Below are 27,546 nucleotides of genomic sequence, written 5' to 3' on the forward strand. Positions count from 1 at the left end.
GCAGAACAAACCTATAATTACAGCAAAGCAAGCACAAACAACATATAATAAGCCAAACAAGCCAACAAATATCCAACTCTAATCCCTTTTAGCTTTCTTTAGGAATAAAGGAACTGGCCCTTAAAATGTAATTAACATTAAACACTGATATTTACGGGAATGTACGTGTATTATTAAGACCCATTCAACTCATGAAAACTGAGGTCAGTAAGAAGAAAGGAAGGTAGAAGACAGTTTACACTCAGTTTAGCCTTTCTGATAACATTTTTGTGTCGCAAGGACTCAAGCAGGCAGAATAAGAAATAAAACAAGGCTTTAATGGGTGGCGGTAAAGAAACAAAAGATGGAAAGAGTCCAAGAGGAGGTCAAGCAGCAAAAAGATCAACCTAAGGGGACACAAAAGACAAATGACACACGTATACACAAAATGTGCTGATTAGGGAGTAGACAGGAGGAGGCCGAGACACAGGTGGACATAACCAACACAGGTGAAAGTAAATCAAAGCAATCAAACCGACAGAAAGCAAAACTAATGCAAGACATGAAAGAAAACCCAGAATTCAAAGTAAAAATGGGAAATAATGAAGAGAACTAATACTGACATGAGGACCAGCACCGAAGACGAACAAGGAACCGAGACGTTAACACAGAAAGATCAATTTGAAAGAAAGGCAGATGTAAATGTAAAAGTGAGATCAGAGGTCAAATGTGACAAAATGTTTGGATGTGATATTTAGAATTTCCTTATAAGACGATCACTTCCTAAAAGTTGCCAATACAAAGACAGGCAGATGAATTTAAAACAAGTGTTTTAAGAAAAAAGGCATTTTATGAACGTTTGAACTTGAAGAAGACGTCAAAGGTCCAAAGTAACGTGATATTTAGAAACACAAGGCCACCTAGAGGAAGGGGACCTTCACTGATTCGACCCACACAAGATTTAAGTGGGCTATATGCGGCCTAAAATGTAAAATGAGTTGCCATATATCATCTGCATCATATTACAAGACCTACACCTCGATCTTAAGCACATCAGTGTGCGCAAGTTTCACTAAAATCTAACCAATACTAGAAGGAATAGTAATTCTTGTGATTTGCGAATTGATGGACAGAAGCCTCGCCATAGCATCAAAAAACCCAGGAACCCAAACTAGAGACTGTGGTATTATGTGCCTTTGAGACAAAAGTGTTTCTCATACAGCTGTCTGTGTGCTATGGAACACCCACTGTCCTCACAATCATGTTAATTTTACTTTAAATTGTCATATTTCTATTTTGGATAATTATGCCAAACAGTTAATCCTGTGTTAGCTAAGATCTACAGTTAAATACAGTGTTTGGTCAAAGTTAAACATGAAATAGAGACTTTAAAGGTTACCACGTATCATGGAGGCAAGAAAATAAATAAATAAAAGACGAATGAAGACCAAAAAGATGAAGCAGATGTAATTGTTAACATCTGCTTCACTACAGGGTGGGGACAGTCTGGTTGACTCTGTGCAGCCACATATTCAGAGGACCAAATGAGACGGAAAAGAGGATTCGAGGAGAATAACAGTGAAGTGAGCTACAAGAAAATTAAAGAGCGCATCTTTTATGAAAACTGACAAGAAGAAATTTTCAGTTAAGTCCTTAAAAAAAAAAACAACTAAAAAAACAAGCATGGTGCTGTATGACTAAGTGCCTCAAGCATTAAACCCCTAGCAGGCTGCAGAACTGGCTGAGCACCAAACCAGTGTTTTATTGGTTCCCCTGGGCAGTGTTATAGGCTGCCTCACCATCTTTTACTGAGCCCTGGTGATTAGGAGCGCAACGTGCTGATGGCACGCAGAATCCTGTTACCGCCACTTTGATTTACACCCCTGACCAAATGCCTGTCCGCTAAATATGTGCAAATATGTGAAACAGATTACAGGAACGCATTGCTGCTTGGGACATTTAACCAGGAAACTATGTGAAGACGGCCAAAAATAGACTATTCTACTATTCAAGCAGTGTTTGATGAGACTGGATAATATCTGTTGACAGCAGATATTTGTTACTTTTTAACTAAGAGGCTAGAATATACTTAAAGTCAGAAAAGCTTAAATCATATTATATAAGTAATAAATATTATACAGTTAAATGCTTTATTAGCTTAAGTAGAAATGTAGATTTTGGTAACAAATCCACTAAACAGCCTCAGCCCCAGAACTGATATTACAGAGGGTAGTTATAGGAAAGAAGGATTTTAAAGTCTTTAGCTACATACAAATGACACACGAAAAACATAATAACATTTTCAATATTAAGAATTTCCACACCTATAATAAAATAATAATAAAGTTATTATTACTAAGAATATGCATTATGGACTCCTTCAAATAAAAGCTGTGAAAAAAGCAGCATGGTCCTGGTGAGGATGAGGTAATATTTATGATTACTCCAGCTGGTTGCTGCAAGTTGTAAAAACAAAGCATAAAAAATTATGAGAGTCAAATCTGGAGATGCCGGACCAACACACATGAGCTGAATGACAAATATAAACGATAATACAGCACCAGGGCAGAGGCACTGACTTTGTGAACCTCAAACATATGCACTAAAATGCAGCAGGGTAAGACTTATTTACTCCTTCTTTATTTCTTCCTACCACATGAGACTTAGTTGCGGCAGTAACTCTGGAGCTGCATCTGGCCCATGCGGAACGTGTGTGAAATCATTTCTCTATTCCTGTCATTTACTGTAATGCTTTGCAGATGGAAGCCTGTGCGTTACATGGAGGAAAATGAGCGAGAGAAATTCATGAGCCACAGGCAAAGTGGAGACTGCTATCACACAGTAAATGGTAAAAAGAAAAAGAAAAGAAAAACGCAAGCATGGCTCAACAAGTGGCTAACTAAAGCACCCGTTGCTCAGAAGATACTTAGGTTTGGGGGTGGTTTAAGGAGACACGTGCAATAGTGTAAGGCTACAGAGAGGTCTGCTAGTTGAATAATTCTCTTGTTGGAGTGTCTCTGCCTTCAGCCATGAGGAATTAAACCTGGCTCAAATGATCTTTTACAATTTCTTGCCAACATTAAGAGAAAAAGCAGCAACGTGCTGATAAAAATCAGCCACTGTATGCTTCAGGGATCTGTGTAATTCTGTGACATGAGGCCAAAAGCACACACCGGTGGTGACACAGTTCCAGAGAGCTATCGCCTTACTGCACCTTGTTGGGAAAGGCTGGCATTGAAATAGGCTCCCAGCTGCCAACGGGTAGTTTGTCACTGGAGTTAGGAAGTATTTGATAGCTTTCTCAGCTTGAAGACATCTCCGTCAACGAAAGCAACCATATGAGCTAATGTAAACCGCACGTACACTGTGGAGGCAACTGGCTGTCCCCCATAAGTGAATGAACAGATGAAGCATAAGAACAAATGAAAGAAACAGTTACTAACATATTATTCTCATTTAATGTGAAGTTGAATATGCCATAGATCACTTTTTAACCCCCAGCCTTTTCCATCTGATTAGGCTTTGGCCATTTCTCCGATGGGTTCTTCCATAAGGCAACAACTTCAGCTGCTAGACACACTAAAACAGTATAACTTTCTCCACCTTCTGATCATTGCTAATCTCCATTCAGATTATCCATGACTTTTAACTTTCAATCTTTCTAATCAAACCTGTTCTGGTCCACTCTATTTTTAATCTTGCAGGCACTCCCTATTTATGCAGAAGGTTAATTGGGGATCAACTGGTCACTTTGATTGACTGCTCTCACCATTCTCTGTATCCAAGCAAAAACCTGTATCAGTTTGCTTATTTCTTGCAGAGAAAGCCACAAACAGTGCTCTGAGGCAAAGTTAATGGTCCCTCAAAGGAAATGCGACTAACTTTTTGTAAAGGTAAATAGTAAGATCAGTAATGTATCTTGCTCAAAACAGGTCACGCAGGTAGGAATTAAGAAATAGTGAGCTGAAAAGAGCCTGGAATTTCTCTCCTTCGCACTCTGCAAAGCTGCAAGGTGAGATGTTTGTTGCTCTCCGCTCAGCGCAGGAGTGCGCCCAACTGCAGCGCGCCTCGCCCCTCCCATTCCTCCGCTTTAAACTCTCCTCTGTGCTCACCAATAAAGCGCTTTTTGTCCAGGGAGTTGGTACTTGAACGCATTCCTTGACATGGAGGCAGGGGTACCCCTCCAAGGATTTCATGAAGACCGTTCCTTGTAAGTTTCATACGTTCACAGAAAGGTCTCTTTTTCCGAGAACGCACGCAGGGAAACTACCAGGTTTGGAGTTATATCGTTGAAGTGCTCTTCTTGGATAAAGACACAAGCGCGACTGCGCTTCCAGCTTCACTTTTCCGAAGTTACGGGTAAGAGTTGACTTACTTATACTTACTTATATTTTAAATGGTAGAGTGAATATTGTTTTGTTTTGTGTGTGTGTATGTGTGTGTGTGTTTTAGCTCTAAAACACTTTCGGCATGATCGAGTCCAGCGTAAAGACGCGTGAACAGGGATATATTGACAAACGGGGTTAAGTAAATGATCATTTTAAAAACATCTGAATCGACTGACTGTCAGAATAAAATGAATGTATAACAGAAAAAAACACTCCAGCTGTTTGTCGGCTTTATTTCCTCTTTTGAGCACAAGCTGACAGTGGTACCGAGTTTTTTCTCTCCTGTGACAACTTTCTTAACAAAAACTCGCTCAAATAATTCAACAGACTCGTGTCTGCTTTGCAAAAACGCGTTTTGCTTGTAATGTACAGTGCGTTAAACACGAACCTGTTTCTCCTGTAAATGCACAGCAACTAAGTGGAAATCTGAATTAAAAATTTTTTTTAAATGGGTTATTTGCATAGATGCGCCGCTGAGTCATTGGATTCAACAGGTTTATTGGAGATGTGGGCTCCATTAATTCTCCAGACAACAAAACGCGAGTTCCTTTATATTTGGAAAGCGCGTAAATAAACCAAACAAACCCAGAAAACAGAAAACGCGAGCGTGTGCGCGGTGCAAAAAGAGCCGCCGGGACGGTAATGAGGCGGGCTGGTGTTGGACCGCAGGACGCCGTGCAGCATGCAAGAGCCGTGCCGAATGTCTACACCGCACCGAGCGGTGTCCACCGCAGAGGACAGCTGTTTTTGGAACCACACAAGGGGACGTCCCACAACACCAAGTTCAGCAGGACACGAGCGCTGAAACGGCTCCAATACGCACACCACTCAAAGTTGCAAATTTAGTACATTTGGTTATTTTAGCATTTGGACGGTCATTGCTTTCAATGTGAAGCACAAACTGTCGAGGAAGTAAGGGCTATGTTTCATAGGAGCAACATTATGAAGCATGCGCTGATTAAACCTCAGATTTTGAGTAATTCCGTAGATTAAAACACAACCATGTTTCATTTGTATAACGCCAAAAGCCAGCTGCCAGTAAAAAGCTTACTGAAGCCCCGTTGCAATAGGCTACTAATAATTGGGCTGTCCATCAAATGCTGCTACTGTTATTAAAAGGGATTACATAACTTCATTATTATTTTTAACATTCTGCGCAATTTGACGTTTAGCTGAAGGCATTTCGGTGCAGAGACATAAAAAATGAAACAGTTGCTCAGATGTGCGGAAAGGTAGAAATCTACTGCAAGTGTGCAGCAGAGCAGTGAGCCATGGGGTCACATTCCTGAAAGATTAAATCTCACAGTGATCAAGCCCACCAATAAACCAGCATCCAATCAAGTGACAGGATCAGCAGGTTTAGACCAATCTCAGTGTGTCTGTGTCTGAAAATATGATCTCACCTTTCCAAATAATGTGCCAAATTAAACATACTAACGTCAATCTCACCAGCTTTCTTTCATCTCTGTTTTATTATGTGAATAGTTCCAAATACTCACCTGATCAAAAAAAAAAAATCTAATCTAATAAATCACAGTATATCTCATCACTTGAATCCTAAATTCAGTCCTCAGATGAGCATCATTTATAAGGCCCACACAAACAGATGCTGCAAATCACCCGATCCGTCCCAAGGCCAAATAAGCAGCACAAACTGCCCCAAAAGCCTCTCTATTACCACCAAGTGTTTCCTCACAGACTATAATTACACTACAGGAGAAGCTAATGTGTTTCTGACAGTATAAAATAGTTGTAATCTGTTTATATTAGGCCAACAGAAATTGCAGAGCAGCCACAGGAGACCAATTATCCTCCACTAATGTGGAGAACTTTGAGGATAATGTGTGGAAGAGATGGCAAGACAACAGCGCAACAGACTGTTTGTGGGCACAGCTTGGAATACTACAGAATGCAGAAGTGTGCTTGAATTTTTTAATATGTTAAGTAAGACTAAAAACATGTAGAGACTTGACGCTTCATGTTTCAGTGACTGTTAGACCTAGAAAGTAACTTGTTGACACAACCGTCTCAGTGATGAAAGAAGGATGATTACAGGAAGAGATAAACAAGGAAGCTGCATGTCTTCTGTGATGTAAAAATTTAAGTCAAAGACTTGCAGTTGTGCACGGGATACATAATAACCTCGGACTGATTATCCGTGCTCCACTTTCCGGTATATTTATTCCCCTTAAGTGTCTGACTGTGGATGGGGAAGCATGACTAAGGCGACCCCTTTGTTCTAGAATCTAATTTATACAATTAAGCACAGGCCTGCTGTCACACCACTGTGACAGTGATGTTGAAACCACAGGACCCATCAAGATCTGGTTACCAACGTTGTGTCAGCCTGTACCTTTATCTGTTATTTTTATTACTTCTGGGGTTTTTTTTTTCTTTTACAAAATCAAGGCCAGTGTTTCATTATCTGTGCAAAAGAGCTCGAGAGGGAAAGAGCACTGATGTCTAAATCTGCTGCAGATGATGACTGACAGTTGGTGATCTTTAAGTTTTTTGTTTTGAGACGAGACAAAAAGATGAGCTGGACATCTTACAGTAGCATCTGCTGCCTACAAATCTACTGATTATTATAATGAATAATTCTTTTCTTTCTCCAAACTGTTTAAGAAGGGAAGGATTTATCTTTTTTTTATGCCAATTAGCAGCAGTGGCTGAATCACCCTTCCCTCTGTATCAGAGGGATTAGAGGGTTAAAAGTCAGGTACGTGAGGCGAGGAGGCCTAGGGAAGGGAAGAGTGGAGAGATATGGGGGGTAGAGGTACAAAAGGAGGACAAGAGCGGGGCAGTTACGCAGCGGGGAGGGAAAGGAGAGTCGACAGGACAGAAAGTTGGAGTAAGTGTGCAAATATGTGTGCGTGTGTTTATTTTTCTGGAGAACACGTGAAGCTGGAGTCTCATCGCAATTAGCAAGGAGTCTGTGTGAGCGATTCAAGGAGTGCAAATCCTCCTTCCGGGTACCCCTTTTCAGGTGCTTCTCAGCAGGGGGTGGGGGGATTCTGCTCTCTGGTTGACAACTAAGAGCTGGAGCTTCTCCGTTATAAGAGGCGTCTTAAATAAAACCCCTGGCTTCAAAGGCCTCAGCCTCAAACATCAATGCTGAACCAGCGGTATGTGGAGGGCAAACCCCAGCCCATATGCCTGCCAAGCTAAATTGAAGAAGAGCTTGCCGATGCATCCAAATGATGCGTTCAGAAGAACCACTTCAAAACCTTGCATAAATAGACACACACATGCAAAGGGATCTGCGGGCTTTGGAGTGCCCCGGATTGAGTGCAAACCCCAAATAACTGCTGTCCTCCGTGTCCATATGTCCACAGAGACACGCAGGCCCACTAAAGTCATATTTCACAGCTTTTCCCTATCTCTTGTTTGAAATGAACCGCTCATGTGATTAACTGCGCTATTTTTTTAACCTTCTCACTTGAGTGGAAAATCTGCAAAGAGGCAAAAAATAAAATCCCCCAAATTCCAATGGAGTAGAGAGGGAGAGGAGCAGAGCGAGAGAGAGAGAGAGGCAGATGGAGAGTAACAGAGAGAGAGAGAGGATGAGAAGGAGGATGCTCGTCCCAAGTCACCACAAATTGCTGCATTTCAGTGAACCTATAAAAAAAGGAGAAACGGCTCTTAATCTAAGGTTGTAATTACTTCTGGCCAGCACTGTAATTAGGAAATGAGCCCTGAACCAGATTTTACTGGGCAAGAGCAAAAGCAAGGGCAAATGCACACGCGCACACAAGCACAGGGCTAAATTATTTGCCGCCAAATGAAAATTTGGGGTATTAATAACAAACTTTGACACAAAGCATTAAGTTTAATGTCAGTTGTTAATGTTTCACTAAGAAGTGCATGTACCTTTGGGTTAGTGTTCGTCTGCTCGCAGCTGGGTCACCAAGTGTGTGAGACCATAGAAAGTGGTCACTCACATTTTCATGTAAGCGTGTGTCGCTTACAAGGTGACACGTATGCACACAGTTGCTCTCTTTCATCGCACCAGACAGTGCTTTAGTCCGCCGGGTCCCGTTTTCCTTAAGGTCTATTTACACGGCTACCAGCAGACACAGATAGTGTTGTTATCTGGCGCTGTCCACCCTGATAAAGAGCCAGAAGCCTGAGCCTTACTCAGAAACATCTGAGCATGCATGCACATATGCCTGAAGACGATCGTGCATCAGCCTGCATGAACCGAAAGGCAGTTGTGACAGTGACAAATCTGTATCAATGACAAGTCGCAACTTGTCACTGGTACAGATTTACCCAAGAAGAAGCTTCCAAGAGTGTCACATTAAATGCCAGCCATCCAAGTAAAAGGCACCTGTTTATTTATTCCACCCAATTCTTTTAGCAGTTTAGCTTGGACTGATGTTCTGAGCTGCAATCTTTCAGTTCATATTGAACATACATTGAGCTAACCAACTGTTTTCAGTTTTACGTGATTACTCCACAACAAAACGGTTCCAGTGTTATTGTCAAGCTGCTCAGCTCCCTCCTATCGTACGAGAGTTTAAACCAGATGGGAAGGAGAAGAGAGGGAGGGAGAAAGAAAGAGAGAGAAGGAGAAACAGAGGCGACGAGGGTGAGGTGATATTTATGTTGAACAGATGAACACAGAGGAAGGAAGAAAATTACAGTGGAGAGAAAAGCTAAAACGTATCAGTGCTCCCAAAAAAGGACAGAGGGAGTCAGAGAGAGATTGAATATCAAAGTAAGCCAATAATAGCGAAAAGAGAGAAAATAAGAGGTACAAAGCAGGTTAAAAGATACTACAAATGTTTTGGTAGCATGCAGTCTGCACTAATTAAAGACCGAATGTCTTTGAGACAATAGTGGAAGAGATTGTTTAAGCTATTAAGGGAAACCAAGACCAGGACACTGTTGTTAGCAGTTTAGTCTTTTGCAGTCATGTAAGACGTTTAGCGGTAAAAGACAATTTGTATCTATTTTAGGGTGTCTAGTTCCACTTTGAAAGCAAAAACATTTACAGTTCAGCTGAAGGACTGTCTGAGAGCGGGATACAGTGACCTCGGGTAACAGATCCGTGGGTTGTGTCAGCAGAAAGGAGTCCCCGTACTTAACTTAGCAGCCACTCATGCAAGAAGCGCTCGCTCAGCCACTGCTGGATTTACCTGTGCGAATGTATGCAAATCACAGGGAAAAACACCCACTGACCGCACACGTACGTTCACAAAAAAGCTTCTGTGTAGCAGTCCCACAGACAAATAAATAAACACATGGATGCAGAGCGCAGCACGGGCCTCAACACAGGTCAGCGTGCCAAAGCCAGCCCTGCAGTGCAACAGGTTATTTTCAGATATAAACACTACACCCTTGACATGAAGGAAGCATGTGGCTGCTCAGAGATATGCTACACGCAAAGTGAAGTCAGGTTTCAGGAGTCACACAAGCCAGGTATAACACGTGGTTTTGTAGTCACTCTGTTTTTCGCATCCACAGACTGTGACTCAGAGCTTAGATATATGAAAAATGGCTGCTTAGTGGGAACTTTCTGGAAGAGTCAGGCCGGTTTATGCTCCGCAGACAGATATACAATGCTGTACAGTAGATAAGATAAGATAAGATAAGATAGAACTTTATTAATCCCTCGGGTGGGTTCCTCTGGGAAATTCGACTTCCAAAAAGCACAGCAACGACCGAAGTTACAGTTACAGAATTGTTATATATATATATATATATATATATATATATATATACACACACACATACACACACATATATAAATACAGAGACAAATATAAATAAAATATACAAAGGGGATAAATAGAATAAATAGGAATAAAAAATAAAAATACAAGTGAATTGCACATTTCAAGTATTGAGTCTATTGCACTATTGACTATTTACAAAAAGTATTGCACAAGGTATTGTACAGTGAGGTGAAGAGGCACTACAGCTTAGTTGTTCCCCCCTCCTTTGTCCTCCTGTTTCCCCTCCCTCTCCCCTCCAGAGAGGAGTTAAACAGTTTGATGGCGTGTGGGTACACAGTACACAGAGAAAGAAAGGGCATGCTGTGTTTCTTAGGTAATTATCTCAGAAACCATTTTAGAACAGCATTATATCAATGAAAAAGAAAAAAAAAACAACAGTTTGCCAATAGAAAAGAATGTTGAAAGTGCTTTTGGCTAAATGCCTCTCACAAATAAAACATCCATCAGGCACTCTTTAGGTTTTTCCCCAAACCAACTAATGTTTATGATCCTGTAATCACATTCAGAAATAACATCTGATACCAGATAATAGTCACAGAAAGCAGCACGAACATGAACGCACGCACAAATTGTGCTGTGGTTATGGCTAAAGCAATGTTCACCATTAAGAAAGAAATGAAGAAAGCGCGGTCAGCTTTTGCCAGCTGATATCATAAAATGAAAAGCTGTTCTTGGCTTACAGTGGAAAGCCTAATTTTGCTCTGAAATAGAAATAAAAACCATTTGATTGAATAACAACATGCTGCACAATTCTGCGTACAGTACACAACTGCAGTTTATGGCAGATGGACCGATACTACAGTCCATCTGTAGTAGGAGATGATGGAGAAAGAGTGGTCGGCCCGCATTCTTCCTCTGGCACTCCATCATTTTCGTGTTGTTGCCACACGGCTCTGCCATTGCTCGGCGTGCTCCCACACTCGGGTGGAATTTACCCAATTAACAGGAAAAAAACTTCCTGTTTCACTTATGTGCTTTTGACAAGACATGAAAGGGGGCTGGATTCCAAATAAGTAGAAAAGAGGCACTCAGAAAAATATTGCAACACCTCTCTGGCTTGTTTTTACAACTCTTGTGTTCCTTACAGGGAAAGAAGACCTGAAGAAGAATAGTGGAAGCATCTTCATGGGGTGAGTTTTAATTATATCTGAAAGATGTGGTCGTTTTACTTGATACCAAGGTGCAAAGATAGCTTAAGTTATTATACAAGAAGAAAAAATAGACAGAAAAGTAATGTAGTATTTTTGGCACGGGCTAAATAATACAGCCCTGTGAATATTTGCACCAAGAAACCCAAACGGCACGCAGTTGGCGGTCTTTACCATGTTAACCATAACACTCTGCTCCCTCAATGGGATCCTTTCACACAGCTCTGAGCCTCTTAACAAGACTGGCAGGAGAACAAGAGCGCCTCTCTTAGCACACACGGCATTTAATAGATACAGTGAGGCTGTGTAGAGTTTCAGACAGAGGGAGAAGGAAAGGGGGGAATGGAGGAAGTTTGAAGTTTAGCATGCCGGTCTGGTTGCTGGAGAAAAAGGTAGAATAATGACCCTGTGTTTGTTGAAAACATTTTCTTAGTAACCTACATGGTTTCTGCTGTTTTGGCATTACTTTCAAATCCCCTCAAAGTCTGGTGACACCATCGTGATGATATTCCAACAATAATCTTAAAGTATTGCACATAAAAAGAAGTTTTATCATTTAAAAAGTTTTTGTCCTGATCAGTGGAGTCACCCCTCTCAGGAAATCCAGATATAAACAGACAAAAAATGAACACAATCCTGTCGGTATGCAGTCTATCAAAAACAATGAGCGCTAAACTTCAGACTGGCCATTAGAATAGTCAATCTGCAGCTTTTTAATGTGTTGCTGTATCAAGAGTCTAGTCGGCTTGTCTTGTTTTACTGTCTGACAGAGCAGGATTCACCTACACGCTCCTTCTGACCTCTCATTCTCCATCCAGCCTGTGTCGTGCTAGTTCTCAATGAGCTGTAACAGGAACTGTGTGGGCTTGTAAAGATACACACACACACAGGATATGGCATAGCCTTGAGCATCTGGACGCACATCGCTACTTTCACTAATTGCCTCCCCCACCTCGTCCATCTCAGGGAAAACAGAGATGAGCCGAGAAGATTGGTGAAACTGAGTTCTTCTCCTGCTGCTTTTGGCTTGTAGAACATGCAGACATTCCTCAGGTCGAGGTTTCGACTCGCTCGCTGTAAATTATTTGCTATGCAGTCAATGCTTCAGTGTTAAAACACACACTGACTCCATTAATGCCATGATCCTGAAGTTTTAACATCAACACTGCCTTTGACTGCAGCATACGCTGACATCCTGCATGCTTGTTTTTCCTGCCTTTTTCTTAAGCATTTACTGTAACACTACACACGTCTAGCCACACCTACACGCTCTTCAATACGAGGTAAAATATGGGTGTACGTACATAACGAGGGGCTGAATTCAAGCCAAATGTCTGGGTGTGAGCAGTCTCTGCTGGCTCTGTGCTTTGAATGTCCAGAAATGCCACAAGTTAGTGCACTCTTGACACCGCGGCAAGAGTCACTTAATATTGTTAATATTTTTACCTAAAAGCAAACATGTAAGAGCAAACAAAGGTGTTCCGGGATATTTATATACCGTGACTCAACCATACGTATAGCCAGATCACACACACGTGTGAGCAAACACTTACACAGGTAAGCATTGTTCCCTATGTTACAGGTCAGCTCAGGAATCTGCTTGACTCACTTAATGACTAGCCTGAACGACTGTGTCGATGAGAATCAGTAAACTGCTCTCAATGTAGACAAATTGCTACGATAACAAAGAACCATTTATGTCTTCTCTCTTTTACTGAATGTTGGGTCTTCTCTGGCTTTGACTAACCGAACACAGACCTACAGAAACACACATCTTTTATACCAAATGCCAAGATCTGGGTCATAAATCACACTCTAATTTGAATGTGAACCATCCACTGGTTTCTACTTGTTTCTCTTTGACATACAAATGAGATCAGCTGATTTATTTTCACATTATAAGAGGTATACTGTACACTGATTTTGATGGCCTTCTATACAATCCATCATTTAAGATAGATTGCAGCATTCGGCAGAAATGTATCCTGAATTGTGCATACTGACAGCCTCTAGGGAAAAGCAGGCTAAAGGCTCACTTATTTACACCTCCTCTGCTGTCATTACCCTCCTCGTCTCCCCTCCTTCATCTTGTTTAAGTGTTAGGAAACGCACACCTGCTGTGGGCAGCCTGCTGAGTTGTGGGTCACTGTTGATGTCTTAATAGACTGTTGCTGAATGAGGTCTTTACAGTCTCTAACATGGCAGAGCTCACCTGTTTAATCAGCTGTTGGCACAGGTAGCGTAGCATGTCAGTGTGGTGATAAAATGCTGGCTCACAGCATCCTATTGTGTGTCTGTGGATTTTTTTAAATTTAATTTCCAGACATTGCAGTGGAGATTATGAAGTAATAATTGAGATGTAATGCATTATATTTAAGGAATGATATTGAATGGGGGGGCTGGTTCTCTAGCAAATTATGAAAAGGATTACATAGTTAATGAACTCAGATTTCCAAGAGACCAGTTTGAATACCCTTAAAAAACACTGGTTGTAATTTCTTAATAAACAAGTCACAGGGCACCTGAGGCTACGGAGGAAAGGCATGTCAACCTTGGGGGTTGGGAAAACTGTGCCGCCTGACTGTTGATTTGCCAGCCAGGCTCCCCAGCGCTGGCGCGGTGCCGACACAGGCAGCAGTTTCACAATAAATTCCTTTGTGACATTGTAATCAGCACCGACGATCTCCAGTTCACATTTATCTTGTGTGTGTGGCACATGTCTAAGTTGTTTTTCTGTTTTGTTTTTTTAAAAGGAAAAGACTGCAGAGAAGAATAACTAGAAAAATAACAAACGGTAACTTGTGGAAAAGGTAGGGGTGTAGGGTTAGGGCCCAGAAAAACAGGTATGGTGCCTGCCTCCGAGTGATGTTTCTGATACAGAAGAAAAAGCAGGACAGCTGCACTACTGCCACTATCTTTACGTAACAAAGAATTAATAATACTGACAAGTGAACGTGATTCAATCTGCCACTCACTCGACAGCAGAGACTACCAAATCAGCGGCTTAGCTCAAAGCTAAAATAGACAATTTATCAGTAATTCACTCGGCTCTTTTCCCATCGCCTCTCTCATTTTCTATATTGTCATAGTTGAGCAGTTAGAGAAGGCAAACTCCCTTTTAAGATGTAGCTTAAATACCAAATAAGACCTGTTATCTCTTTGACCTCTGTACATCTCATTGAGAGAAATGTCCTGTAGTGCTCATCTTGTATTATTGCAGACAGGTGAAAGATGTGTTGACACAGTCAAATGATAAAACTGTCATGTGCTGTGTGTTTAAATGTATATTTCCAAGTCTGCATGCTGAACGTAGTCTAAATCCTAAACTGCATTTTTATTAAAGAAGCTGATATTTACCTGTCAGCACTACTGCTCCCCTTAAGCTTCTGTTTACCATCCCCATTACTTTAGCCCGGAGCTCTCATTAGTCTAATGAGCATGTAGGCTGCTACATAGCAGCCATGAGGCCTCCCAGGGCTGTTGTGGCAAGTGGAGAAGACATGCCTTCATCAGATTCCAGTTGTGTTCCTGTCAGCGACATGAACAAACCTGAGGGAAGCAAAAGGGGCAAACAGAGGAGCAAGTAGAGTGCGGGGCGCAAAAATCACAAGGCTGAGACGGGGAATTTCAGAGATATTTGTGTGACGTGTTAAACAAGAGCACCTTCTGTTATAATGCTGTGTTTGTGTGTGTGTGTGTGTGTGTGTGTGTGTGTGTGTGTGTGTGTGTGTGTGTGTGTGTGTGTGTGTGTGTGGCAGGGGGGGGTTAGAGTAGATACTCAGATAAACAGTAGCAGCTACAACGGTTCAAACAATAAGAAGAAAGATGACACAGACAGGCGGATGGATAATATACGAGCGCTTCGTCAGTACGTGTGGCTTTGTTTGTCTAACAAGGATTGCCAGCCTGTCAGTCAGTCTGACCTGGAGGCACTCATAATCCTGCTTTGTGCCTGAATCATACAAACAGGATAAAGATGAAAACAGTGTCAACAGCTGTCCACAAAGTAGGACCATACCCTGATCTTTTAATAAAAGCAAAGCTTAAGAGTGGTTTATGTTAATTCTGGCCTATGCTTTAAAGGAGACTTACCAGGAAACTAAAGTGATTTGTACTATGGAAAAAAAATGCAGGCTGGCTGGTTTCAGGTAGATAAAGGTCATAGTGGCCAGGGGACAAACTAGCATTTGTCATACCGGAGTCAAATAAATGCTACTGGAGCAGACAGAGTGTCAAAGTGTGCACATTATTTTAGGCTCACTGATAGAACAGGTCCACCCAGTCGCTTTAAACCACAAACTTACCACACATGCAACACACAGACGCACCGTCCTGTTATGTCAGGTGTTTTGAGGACTGTCAATAGAAGTCATTCTGAATCACTACCTGCTGTCAGTCACAGCTTGCTATGGGTGTTTCTACCACACACACTCCACAGATGTGTGGACAACTGCAAACAGGGTCAGCGTGCCAGAAAGCACAATGAAGTTTTGATTCTGGGTAGAGGCGTGGTTAGCCATACGCAGGATATGAAGGCACAAGCCCAGACTTGGAGAAAGTCCAGTTTTTTGTGACACAAGGATGTCATATTTACTGTTTCCTGGTGATTTAGTACTCTTGGACTCAGGCAGTGACTTCTTCAATGGTGTGGTTTGCTGTTGTGTCTGACTGAAAAGACCAACAGAGAAAAGACCAAGGGAACAAGAAACACTGCAGGAGTAAACACCAAGGAGAAATAACAAAACAGATCAAAGCACAGGTTGTCGTTGGTGAACTGAAATCTGCTGTATCTGTGTAATGTGAGTTTCCCATGGTGAGGATAGCAGATAGATGCGTATGTGAGACCTCTGACTGTCTGTCTGTCCCCAAAGGTCACAGGGCAGGGTGCGCTGATGAGAGACTGGCGTCAAAGTCGAGACAAAACAAGTGGACCCTGTGTCTGAGACACAGAATAAGAAGATAATAGAAGACACAGCCTCCGTCAGTGCATCCTGTGTCTCCTCCCATGTGAGCTTTTATGAAAACAAAATTGGGTCTAGCGTCTACTACACCATCAGTCATATCCTATAGCAATAAAACAAAAGGAAATGGCCCACATTTCCTTTTGGAACTCGTAGTAGATGACCTCTATGCTCTAAAGCTCAGAGGAGGCACAACTAGACTGCACACATGCTACTGCAGAGATCCAGCTCGTCTGGTTTTGGCTGCCTGGCTGCCCACCTCTGCTTGTTTCCTTTCCCCTCTCGCCTCCGCTTAGGTAGGAGTGCGCAGCCGGTAAAGGCTGGAAGTTTGGCGCAGGTAACAACATTTACTCAGACACACTCCTGAGGTTTTGGGTTTCATGCTGCCCTGGAGGAGGAGAGAAAACACCTGTTGTGAAGATGAGGACTTATAAGGCTCAGGTAAACACGGGTGTAACTGGAGCTGGGTGTGTACCTGTGTCGAACAAGGCCTTTTATCTATGCTGTCTGGGCCAGAGTTACAACAGACAACAACAGAATAGCAAGAGAAGTGGAAACAGAGCCTGACCTCTGACCGCCAGGAGACACTCTATGCTTCATTGGCTCATTGGTTTTATTGTTCCATGGACTGATGCTATATAACCAGATGAATGGAAGAAATACTGTTTGGCTTTCAGACTCTTCTGTGCTAGCATTTGCTGTCTTTATTTATATAGCATCTTTAGTTTTCTTTCTTCTGCCACTGGAGTCAGTGGCGGGCCACTATTATTCTCATATTCAGCTTCACACATTCTCATTGTTGGACTCTGCTAAAATAGCTTTGCATGATTCATAGATGAAAATAATCCGTAATTATCTTATACTGACCCTTGTAGCCATGTGTAATATAACCTAAAAAATGTAATGGTTTGTAAATGACAGAAAATAGGCTTGAAGTTGGTGTCGTGTTTATGCACAAATTGTTTTGCCTATATATCAAGGATGCTGCAATGAGTATAAATTTTTCCTACCAGTGCTTAGAGCCCTGGTTTTAACATAATTTGATCTGAAGTTGCCACACCACCTAAGCCCTGCTGAACTGGCCACGCTAGCCTCCTCAGTCTCCCTTGCAGCTGTATTTTGCAACTTCATTCTTAGCACATTAAAACAGATGTGTTACACCGAAATCCAAAATGTAACTACTCAAACACAGAGCTGCCCCACAGTGCTGAAGATATACACAGTTTTATGTGAGTGTTACTATTCTACTACCCTCCCATTCACCCCTGGACTGTATATTATTGCTCTCTTTCAAGTTCTCCAGCTGCAGGCTCTAATTATTGCTTCACATTGTCGTAATATGCAGGCACGTTTCGACCTATAAATCCGCAGATGAAAAGAGCCGCCTTTAACACCGATATTGAAGCGGCTAGTTGAGATATAAATCACAGTATGGAACGCTTAAAGTGTAGAAAGTTGAGAAAAGTGCATCATTGATCTGTTATTAGGAAGCGGACCAACTACAACCTGCCTGTTTATGAAAACATCAGCCCCATCATTCAGCACTAGCAGAAGCAGATGTACAATGGGTGAATTAATTCCCTTTTTTCTTGTGGTAAGGCTGAAATCAGTAGGAAGCTTTGTTTGTAAAACTGCTACAGAGCCTAACCCCCTCTGTACCACTACAAAGCACAGCAGTGATACTGTGGCTTCAAGAGGAGTATTACCAGTGACAAACTCAGTAAAACGATCATTCTTCTCTTGTTTCACATTCCCCTCCCTTCCGCCTGGCGTGTTTGTTTTCTGTCTTCTTGATTGACCTTGATGTAAGTGCTGCATTAGCAGAGCATATTTTGGAATGTGATCTGTCTTTTTAACAAAGTTACGACTGGCTTCACTTAGATTTTAATGCAGCTGAGCCTTGATCTTAAGAGACACCTAATCCTTTCTTGCCTCGTTACAATTTTACCATTATTTGCGCTGACAGCACACAATGATGAAAGAAAACAGCCAATGGCTTTTGTGTAAGCAGAAAATCTTGCTATCCTGTTATGATCCTAAAACCTCTGAGCATCCCTTCACTGAGCGTTGATGACATCAAGTGCTGCGCTCCTCGTGCCACCATAAAAATGTGTTTTCTTATCTACCATAGTTCAACAGGTACAACCAGCATCAAAATGACAAACAAAAAACGTGTTGGCTTATAAACAAATATTTCCTGCATTTCACGCTGTGATGGCAGTCTTGCGTTAACATAGCTGACATTGTTTGAATTCATACTTTAAGCTTTGTGTTTCTGGTGTCTGAACAGATGTTTTCATGTCTCTCCAGAGCTACATTACATGCAATCTTGTCATCATCAAATATTCTACATAAGTGTTTTTTCCCCCCCTTCAGCTTCATTTCTAATTATCTCTTGACCCTTTTGTCACGTTGATGGATAGCCCCACAGGATTGTGGATAACAACATCCATCTGGGACACTGCTGACAGTGGAAAGGGACAAGAACATGAGTGTGTTTGGAGTGTGTGGGCTTTTGCCTTCTCATAGATGGAAAAGCTGCAAAAACAGAGAGGGAAAAGATTGACACTGGAAAGGATTATTATGTATGACTAATATGAAATCGAGTATGAACCAGCTATAATAAGTTAGCTCAGCTTGCAGAAATAGTAAATATTATATTAGGGCACCGCAGAGCCAGCAGGCCTGTGCATACCTACGTAGATGATACTCTAATGTGCATACCACAAGCATTGTTCCCTTAAAAGATAAGGAACTTTTTTATTGGAAGCCTACGCTCTGCATTGAGCAGTCTTATCCTCTTACAGTAACTTGGCATGTTGCTCTCTGACCCGGCTTGCCAAATTATGCACAATGACGTGTGACCAGCCTAAACTCATACACACCACAACTTTCTTGTTGCCTTCATTACCCCTCAGTGTTGGCCTTCGGCTCTAAAGATAAAAACTCTTGACACTCATCCAGCCAGGATTTAATTGTTGAAGCCCACTTCAAAGCCAGGCCTTATTCACCCTGGTGCCCCTGCTGACAGAAACCCGCTCTCGTCTTCACTGCTGCTTGTGTTTTCTTTTCTTCCTTATCTTGAAAAGAAAGAAAAACCTGGATAAGAAGTGAGAGGGGGGGAGAGGGGAAAATGCTTTTGTTCCTTCCGTTGATTTTTCTTTCTAAGGCTCTTAGGCAATGCTTTCCCCACTATTATTACGCAAAGATGTTCCCAAAGTCTGTTTTTTCTTTTTTGTGTGTGTGTCTGCTTTCCTCTTACTGTTTCAGGCTCTTGGGTGATACTGTGTATTAATCAGCCAACATGTCTTCTTCTAGTATGGGGGCAGGGATAGCTCAGTAGGTAAAGTGGTCGCCCCATGATCGGAAGGTCGGCGGTTCGAATCCACTTAACGGCTACCCTGAGGTACCCCTGAGCAAGGTACCGTCCCTACACACTGCTCCCCGGGCGCCTGCTTAGTGGGCTGCCCACTGCTTCACTGAGTGAATGGGTCAAATGCAGAGAAAAACAAGTAATTTCCCCATGGGGATCAATAAAGTATCCATTATTATTATTATTATTAAACCTGAACTCATGCATAAAAACCCCACAGAAGTAAGCACGATTATCGCGTGACAGACAGACAAGGTCACATTAATTCAATCCATTGTCGGTTCATAAACCTAAAATAAGCTTCCTTACTTTTTCAAACTCACCGGCTGTCTGTCTCAGAAATATCTCAAATGCACAGGGGAGAGAAAAGGAAATTACAACTCAAGGAGAGAGAAAGAAGGCTAAAAGGGAGGGGGGAGGGCCATTCCTCAAAATTTTAATCTCTCTTTCAGCCCTCCACCTCCACTCACAGGAGGCAGTCAGTACCAGAGCATATTAGATCAATGCTGCACTGACGCCACAACTGCACCTTATCTTAACCTCCGATCTGCATAAGCCACACATTTGAAGGGAAAGAAAGCAGGCAAATCTAAACTATCAAGCTACAGTTTATCTGTGATCTGGCTATATTCGCTGGGTAAATTCCTCCCCATCCACCTCCACCACAGTTTCTCCTCCATTGGGTTATCAGATGTGCCTGGCCCACTTTGGAATGAGGCACGCTCAAATAAACACGTTGCCCCGGGGAGCTACGGTAGAATCGCCACGATGAGTTTCTAAGAAAAATATTCACAGTTTTATCTGCATAGCTTACTCTTCTCTCAAAGCTGCCTTGATGTTGTTGTATATTCTGGCAGCGGACCCCTATACCCGTGTCTGGCCCTGATATGTTGTAACAAAGTGAAGTTCCGCTATGTCCAGAAGAAATAAGAACATTTTTTTGGACAACTTCTAACACTCAATATACTTTTTCTACATTTTGAAGAAGGTTAAAATAACGTGTGTGTACCCTCTCTAATACACACGCGATATCATGGCCTGAAACTAAAATGCAGCACCCTGCACAGTGATGCTATGAAAACCTGAAACCATCTGCATGCATTCCAGCTGTTGTTTGATTCTCCCTATCCTCTTTATCTCCTGTTTATCTTCCCAAATCCTTTTATTTTTCCTTGCTCTACACACATATGCAGCACAGCAGCTACACTTTCTTTTCCCCTTTTTTCATCTATGCATCCATAATTTCTGAGCCTGGTCTCAAAAAATGAGTCTCCAAGACTATATCTGGCCTTTGGAGTTGTGACTCAAGTATTTGTTGAGTAGAATATGAATTTCTGAACAGGTGAAAATAAACTATATCACCTGTTTAAGTGAGTGTGTGTATTTAGTCATAGTCGCCAGCAAGCTTATGTCATGTTTGCTTTCAGCACGAGATTTTCCAGCACAGAAGGCGTCTAACTTTCTGCATGGCTGACAAAGCTGGACAGTGTTTCCATCCTGTTAGCAGGTGCAGACTCTAAAAACCCGCTAGCTGTTTTGCTTAATAAACATGTAAGGTTTGAGCAGGTTCATGTCATTAACATTTGGCTGAACAGAACAATAGTTCTGCCTTGTTGGAAAGAGTTGGCAGTGGGAGCTCAAGCCTATGCCATAGTTGCTTTTAGTTTATACACTGGAGAAGGAAAATAAGAGATGGGGAACTCTTTCCAAGGAGGTTGCAATTTCAAGGAGGAGCGGAAAGAAAAGTATGCCAAAAGGGAAGGAAAATAAATGCCATAGCTGTGGTGTGATGAGATGATACTCGCCCTTCCTCTGGCTCACTGATGTAGCTGCCTTGATCTCCTCTCCAAGTTCAGACATTGGATACAATGACCTTTTTTGTGCATGTTTTATTAAAAAGTGAAAAGAAAGACCAGAGCATGATATTGAAAAGTTCTTAAAATTTACATTTACTCTTTTGCCACAGTAACATTTACCGGGCCTAAAACTTATACTTTGTATTAATGAAACAGCAAAACATGGCTAATGATGCCTACTGCATGAGTCAATTAAGGAAAACAACAACAACACTTGATTTTAAACCCTGTATTTAATCATAAATAGTACAAAGACAACAAATGCTGAACCTGTACCAGAGATTATGGAATTTTTATACTATTTATTTAATTTAAAGGAGATATTTTTCACATATTAACATGTAAGTTTGGGGAAAAAAAGAAGAAAAAAAAGAATAGAATCAAAAAATAAAACACACAATAATTTATTTGGCTATTTTGGTGAAATGAGGAGTGACCCCAGTTAAGCAGTGTAAGAACAGTGTTTGTGTAGTGCAAATAACAACTGCATCATTTAAAGCCCTAAAACCACTTTTTCAAGTAACTAAAATTAAATAGTGATATTAAATAAAGTTGACTGCTAAAATCATCGAAGGTGGATAGTGTTGCCTTTCAAGCACTGTGTTGACACTTCCAGTGTATTTGTTTTAAGGCCTGGGCTCATTTTGGCTTTGAATCACTGTAATATATCTTATTGATGTTCTACTCTCATCATCAGCAGAACTCCTCCTTCAAACCCAGTTGAAGACGTTTATTAGACATATATAACTAGTTGGCAGGCTGTGTATCAACAACACGGGAAGTGTGAGTCATATGGCCAATTCTTCACAATCGGGTGTAGCGTGGCATACATTATACACACAGACACACAAAGGTGACATGGTTATATTAAACTGAAGATACTCAGGCATGGATTTAATTGTTCAAAGGACATTCGTCTGTTTCACTGGCTCTTGAGAAACAGAGAAACACACTTTGTTGCAGACAAATAGCGTGTGGTTGACAGGCTTCAGTGCCAGTCATTAGCATAGGGAGGACTGTTAACTTTAATCCCACAGAGTGTACGGTGCTGTGTTGGCAGTCTAGATCCAAATTTAAAACTGTGAGATCACTGCATATATCTTGCTGCACAGACTATTACATAGGCAATGTCTTTTAGCCAGAAAAGTGTGGCAGGGTGCCATTATGTCAGCTTTTCACAGAGTATGGCATCAGGCTCGAGACTGAGGTCATGGACACAGCCCTATTGTTTGACCACCTTTGATCACTGGCTGCACATAGTTAAAGCCTTTGATAGTAATCTGGCTTCATGAAATTCAGTAAAGAGCACGCTGTGAATCAATAACTCACTCAAGCCAATTTGGAAAATCTCTGTTGTTCTACATGCCCTTAAATGTATGTGACTGATGACAAAGGCCATAAAATGTTTATATACTGCTGTTGTATCCTATTTACCGGTCAGTACTTATTCTTTATTACTATGAATGTTTATACAGTTGACTAATAGGTTTTTTTTTATGTTATCTTGTTTCAGGCTGAGCATGGAGAGAGTCAGCACCATGAAGATCTTTCACATTCCTGTGATCCCCTTTGTGTTTCTCCTCATCCTTCCTGATGGCATCTTTTCTAGCGAATGCCCAGTAGATTGCAGCTGTTCTTCAGGATCCATTTTTTGTTTCCAAAGACGTTCCTCTACCATGCCAAAGGGAGTGGACCCAGTCACAAAAAGCCTCTACCTGTTTTCCAATGGGATTGAAGGCTTGACAGCTGAGGACTTTAATGGACTACAGAACCTGGACATGCTGGATCTCAGTCAAAATAAACTAACCCATCTTCCCAATCGGGTGTTTGAACCTCTGATTTCTTTGCGAAACCTGGACTTGTCATCCAACCAGATCACTCACATTTCAGAGGAATGCTTCCACGGTATGAAACTGCTTGAGCGTCTTTATTTATATAGTAATCACATCAAGACTATCCACCCTGCAGCCTTTAATGGCTTGGAGCACCTAATTGAACTCAAACTGCAGGGGAACCAGTTGACATCCCTTCCAACCCTATCAATGTCTCATCTGCTGTTGCTGGACCTTCGCTTTAATACTTTACCCACTTTGGGTCCTTCAGACCTTCAGACCCCAAACCTCGAGTCACTCAAATTGGGAGGTGTGGGGCTTACCAGTCTGAATGAGGAGCTCATAACTGGTCTGAAGAATCTCCATGAATTGGACATCTCAGAAAACGAAATCGAGTCTTTTCCCTCAGTGCTTAAAGAGACCCCAGGGCTGATTCACCTTAGCCTGGCTGGAAACCCAATGGGTCCTGTTAAGGTTCAGGACCTGCAGAACCTTGGGGAGCTGCAGGAGTTGGACATAAGCAGCCTCAGTCTGCAGGGCCTCCCTGAAGAGTTCTCCCAGCTATTCCCCCACCTCAGAAAGCTCACACTTGCACAAAATCCCTTCAACTGCCTCTGCAACTTAGCATGGTTCCCGAGATGGCTCAGAACCCAGAGCATCACCCTTGAGAAAACAGAGGAGACCCGCTGCCATTTCCCACCTATCAATGCTGGAAAGGTATTAGAAAGACTGGATCATAGAGATTTTGGCTGTCCTACCACAACCACTGTCACCACTAGTACTGTAAAAACAACTACCACCCAGCCTGCTCTAGTCACTACCTTCCCAACAACTACTAAGGTAATTCCCGCTCCTCGGGCCAGTGACAACCCCACTGAAAAAGAAGGTGATTCTCCGGACCCCCCTGTTCCTGCGTCCCCCAGTAGCAGCATAAACCCAGACGAGGATAATTTCTGTCCCTCTCACAACTGTCTGAATGGGGGTACTTGTCATTTGGACCAACGTGGTCAGGTAATGTGCACCTGTCCACCTGGTACCTCTGGCATGTACTGTGAAATCCAAAACCATCACCCACCTTCACCACCTGATGCAGAACCCCACATACCAACTGTCACTGCAGACACACTCGACATCAGCTTGCGTGAGATAACCGGAACTTCTGTCCTCCTGGACTTTCATCGCTACACTGAAAAGCAGCCTAACATCCATGGAATCCGTTTAACCTACCGCAATCTCTCTGGACCAGATCGCAGACAAATTCAATTCAATCTCCCTCCAACCTTGCTGGAGTACACACTTAACGGCCTGAATCCTAACTCCACCTACATGGTGTGTGCCAGTCCATTAAGGTCCCCCAATGGCATAGACAGCGTCTGCACCGAGGTCCATACAGCCCCTCGAATCCTTAGAGGCACTATTCCACTGGTTGAGGATCCAAAGCTAACCAAAATACTGGCCCCTGCAATTGTGATCCTGCTACTTCTTATACTGATAGCAGTAGCAGTGGGAGTGGTATGCTATCTTCGCAGGAAGAGGACCAAGGGCAACCTAGACCTTGACTGTGATCCCTCCCAGCTAGAGTTGGATGGAGTTAAAGCTGGCTTAGACAATGGGCCCCTGCCTCAAAAGCAGTTGCAACTTATGATCCCAGAACCTGCTGTTCAGAGTGGAAATCAGGAATATGAGGTTTTACTACTACAGGATCACTGTATGTCAAATAACAACATATCTTTACATAAGCCTTCCTGCTTTTGACAACTGCCTTTTTCACTACTCTAATCCCAATGAGGATTTTTAAATGTTCAACTTTGCCCTCCTAAGTAAAAAAAAGAAAAAGAAAAAAGGAGCAGCTACTGCCGTTGTGAAAGTGGACAACAAAGTGTCAGCTGACCAACCAGGAAACAGGAAGATGGACATATATTGAACTTCCTGGGTATTTCGTTGTCTAAGCAGACGTTAAACAAGTTCAGAATTTGCTTTTGGACTTCAAAAAGCATAAAATGTGCTTTTCACTCCATTTAAAGGCTGCATATTTGCTTGAATGCAGTCAGGCCCCATGGTGTGATATGATGCTGGAACTCGTGTTTTTTTTGTCATTGACTGAAAACAGGGTTAAGAGACAGAATCACCTCATGCTCTCCTTTATCTGTCCATAAAGGGGTGTGGACTAAAATGGGGTTGTGCTGCCTTTCCCGATCACACCAGCCCAACTAAAACAGTCAGCAATTTTTTTTTGCTGAGTGTAACTCATCAGTACTACCCCACAACGGGATCAGTGCTTGCTTGCTGTGAATGACCTTTAAGACACTAAATGAAGTTGTGCAAAGAAAAAACTGATGCCTTTATTGTTTTATCTGGCTCTAAGACTTTGTTATGTATGTTTGTCATGCTTTTTTTTTTTATATCTGTGTCTATTATTTTTTTAAAATTGTGCAACATTGTGACTGTTAACAGCCCTCAGCACCCTCCTCCCCACCTCTTGTGACTAACAGACAAAACAGCAGATTAAAATCTTTGAAGATTAAAACTCATTGGTACCAGTAAAGTCAATCAAAGAGCTTTGCCCCCAGAATATCAGACAGTCTAAGTAGATGTGAGTCTGGACAGAGTCAAGACTAAATCCCCCTTCTCCATACTGGAGCCCTCAGCCTGCTTTGCCACCACAAAGAGAGGAGGTAAGCAGGATTAGAAAAAGTACAGAGTGGAGCAGTTGACATATCCCCCTCTGTTTCACAGGTAATTACAGTAAAACACTTGACAATACGCAGCAAAACTTCGGATACCTTATTTATGGTTTATAGTCACCGTTTTATCCCTCAACCAAAATACACTTAAAACATACTAACCGGCCTGGCTGACAAAAAGTAAAGCAAACAGTGGATGTGTATTGTGTTTCCCTTGATTAAAAAATAGCCTGCATGTAACGCTATGCACAATTTCTCTTTGGCAAGCAGGATCCCGGTTTTGCTCATTCGTACTAAACGAGACTATGAACAGGCACAAGCCAGAATGCAGCTAACAGAGTGTTTATATTGTTGTGAGACTAGCAGAGATCCACTGCATGACTGCTATTATTACAGACAGGTCAGTAAGCTCCAAAGCAAATTAATGAGAGGTGCATGAGGGGGTGCAGGTGCGTGTATGTGTGGATGCGTATGTGTGTGTGTGTATGTGTGTGTGCAGATCTGTCATCATCAGCGATAATGCAAGCACATGTTCTGTCTTGCACAAACACCTGTATCAGTTAACCCCTTTATGTGCCCACATGCCTGCGGAGGTACTTAAGCAACTCCACTTAAAGGCAAACACACCAAAGACACCTCTGTGAATGTCTGTAAAGTTACCTAAAGTATTTCCAGTGTACAGCTAACAACTCTATGCTAACGTAAGCGTCTGGAGAACCCACGATCATGTGATAAAACTGGAATATTTTTTTCTGTAAAATAGAAAATATTGAAGATCACCACAAGTATTTTCGATGTGATTGTTAATTTTTCCCTGTTTACTTTGGGAAACCCTTTGCTATTATGTGTTGTTTATTTTTTACTCTGTGAACATCTTTGTACAAGTGGAAAAAGTGATATCATTAAATGAATATCCAAAAATACAAATCATCCTTTTTGTATTTCTTTCTATACATTTTTGCTGGTGTTTATTATTCTTAATGGTCTATAGCTGCCTTAACATTTACAATCAGTCTATGCCACCTTATTGGCAAACAACACTTAGCATGTGCCTGCCAACTTTTTGTTGCCATTGTCATTCACCAATCATATTCCTAGCTATATGGCCACTAGTATTATTAAATTAAAAGAAGCTCTGTTTGTTTAAGATCACACTTTTGCTTCAGTCTGAACACAAGTAGAGTGGCTACAGCAATACAAACACCACAAAGTGCCACTCCTGTCATCCAAGTCTCTGCTGTAATATTCAGAGTGAGGATTTTGCATAAGCACGTCAAAATGTAATTGGATCAGCACTTCAGGTGCAGCTTGGTGTGGAGAATTTTTAATCACACTTTGAGCATCAGTAATCCAAGTATTATTGTTATTAGCTTTTTGATTATTAAGTAGTACCATCACCATCCCTTTATGAACACCATTTTCATCTTCTACTTCCAGCAGGATAAAGAACCATCTCACAAAGCTCATATTATGTCAGAATGGTCTTGAACATGACAGTATGTTCACTATAATTAAACCCATAGGGCACCATTGGGAATAGGTAGAACAGGAAAGCTATGCTACAATGTAAACACAGAGCAATAT

At 41.8% G+C, this 27,546-nt stretch overlaps 2 protein-coding genes across 2 annotated transcripts in view; one reads left to right on the forward strand and one right to left on the reverse strand.

Moving 5' to 3' along the window:
* coro7 (coronin 7) overlaps positions 1 to 27,546 on the reverse strand; it is a 107,430-nt gene that overhangs the window by 23,719 nt on the left and 56,165 nt on the right. The window lies entirely within an intron of this gene.
* vasnb (vasorin b) lies at positions 4,118 to 26,882 on the forward strand. The gene is made up of 3 exons (XM_086289262.1): positions 4,118 to 4,338; positions 11,196 to 11,238; positions 22,960 to 26,882. Exons 2-3 carry the CDS (start codon positions 11,234 to 11,236, stop codon positions 25,031 to 25,033), a joined length of 2,079 nt encoding a protein of 692 aa, XP_086145388.1. The 5' UTR covers positions 4,118 to 4,338; positions 11,196 to 11,233; the 3' UTR covers positions 25,034 to 26,882.

This window comes from Aulonocara sp. 'chitande type north' Nkhata Bay, linkage group LG4 (genome assembly GCF_057382095.1).
Source record: "Aulonocara sp. 'chitande type north' Nkhata Bay isolate Kocher_YH1m ecotype deep benthic linkage group LG4, A_spYH_male_GT1.1, whole genome shotgun sequence".
Taxonomy (NCBI): domain Eukaryota; kingdom Metazoa; phylum Chordata; class Actinopteri; order Cichliformes; family Cichlidae; genus Aulonocara; species Aulonocara sp. 'chitande type north' Nkhata Bay.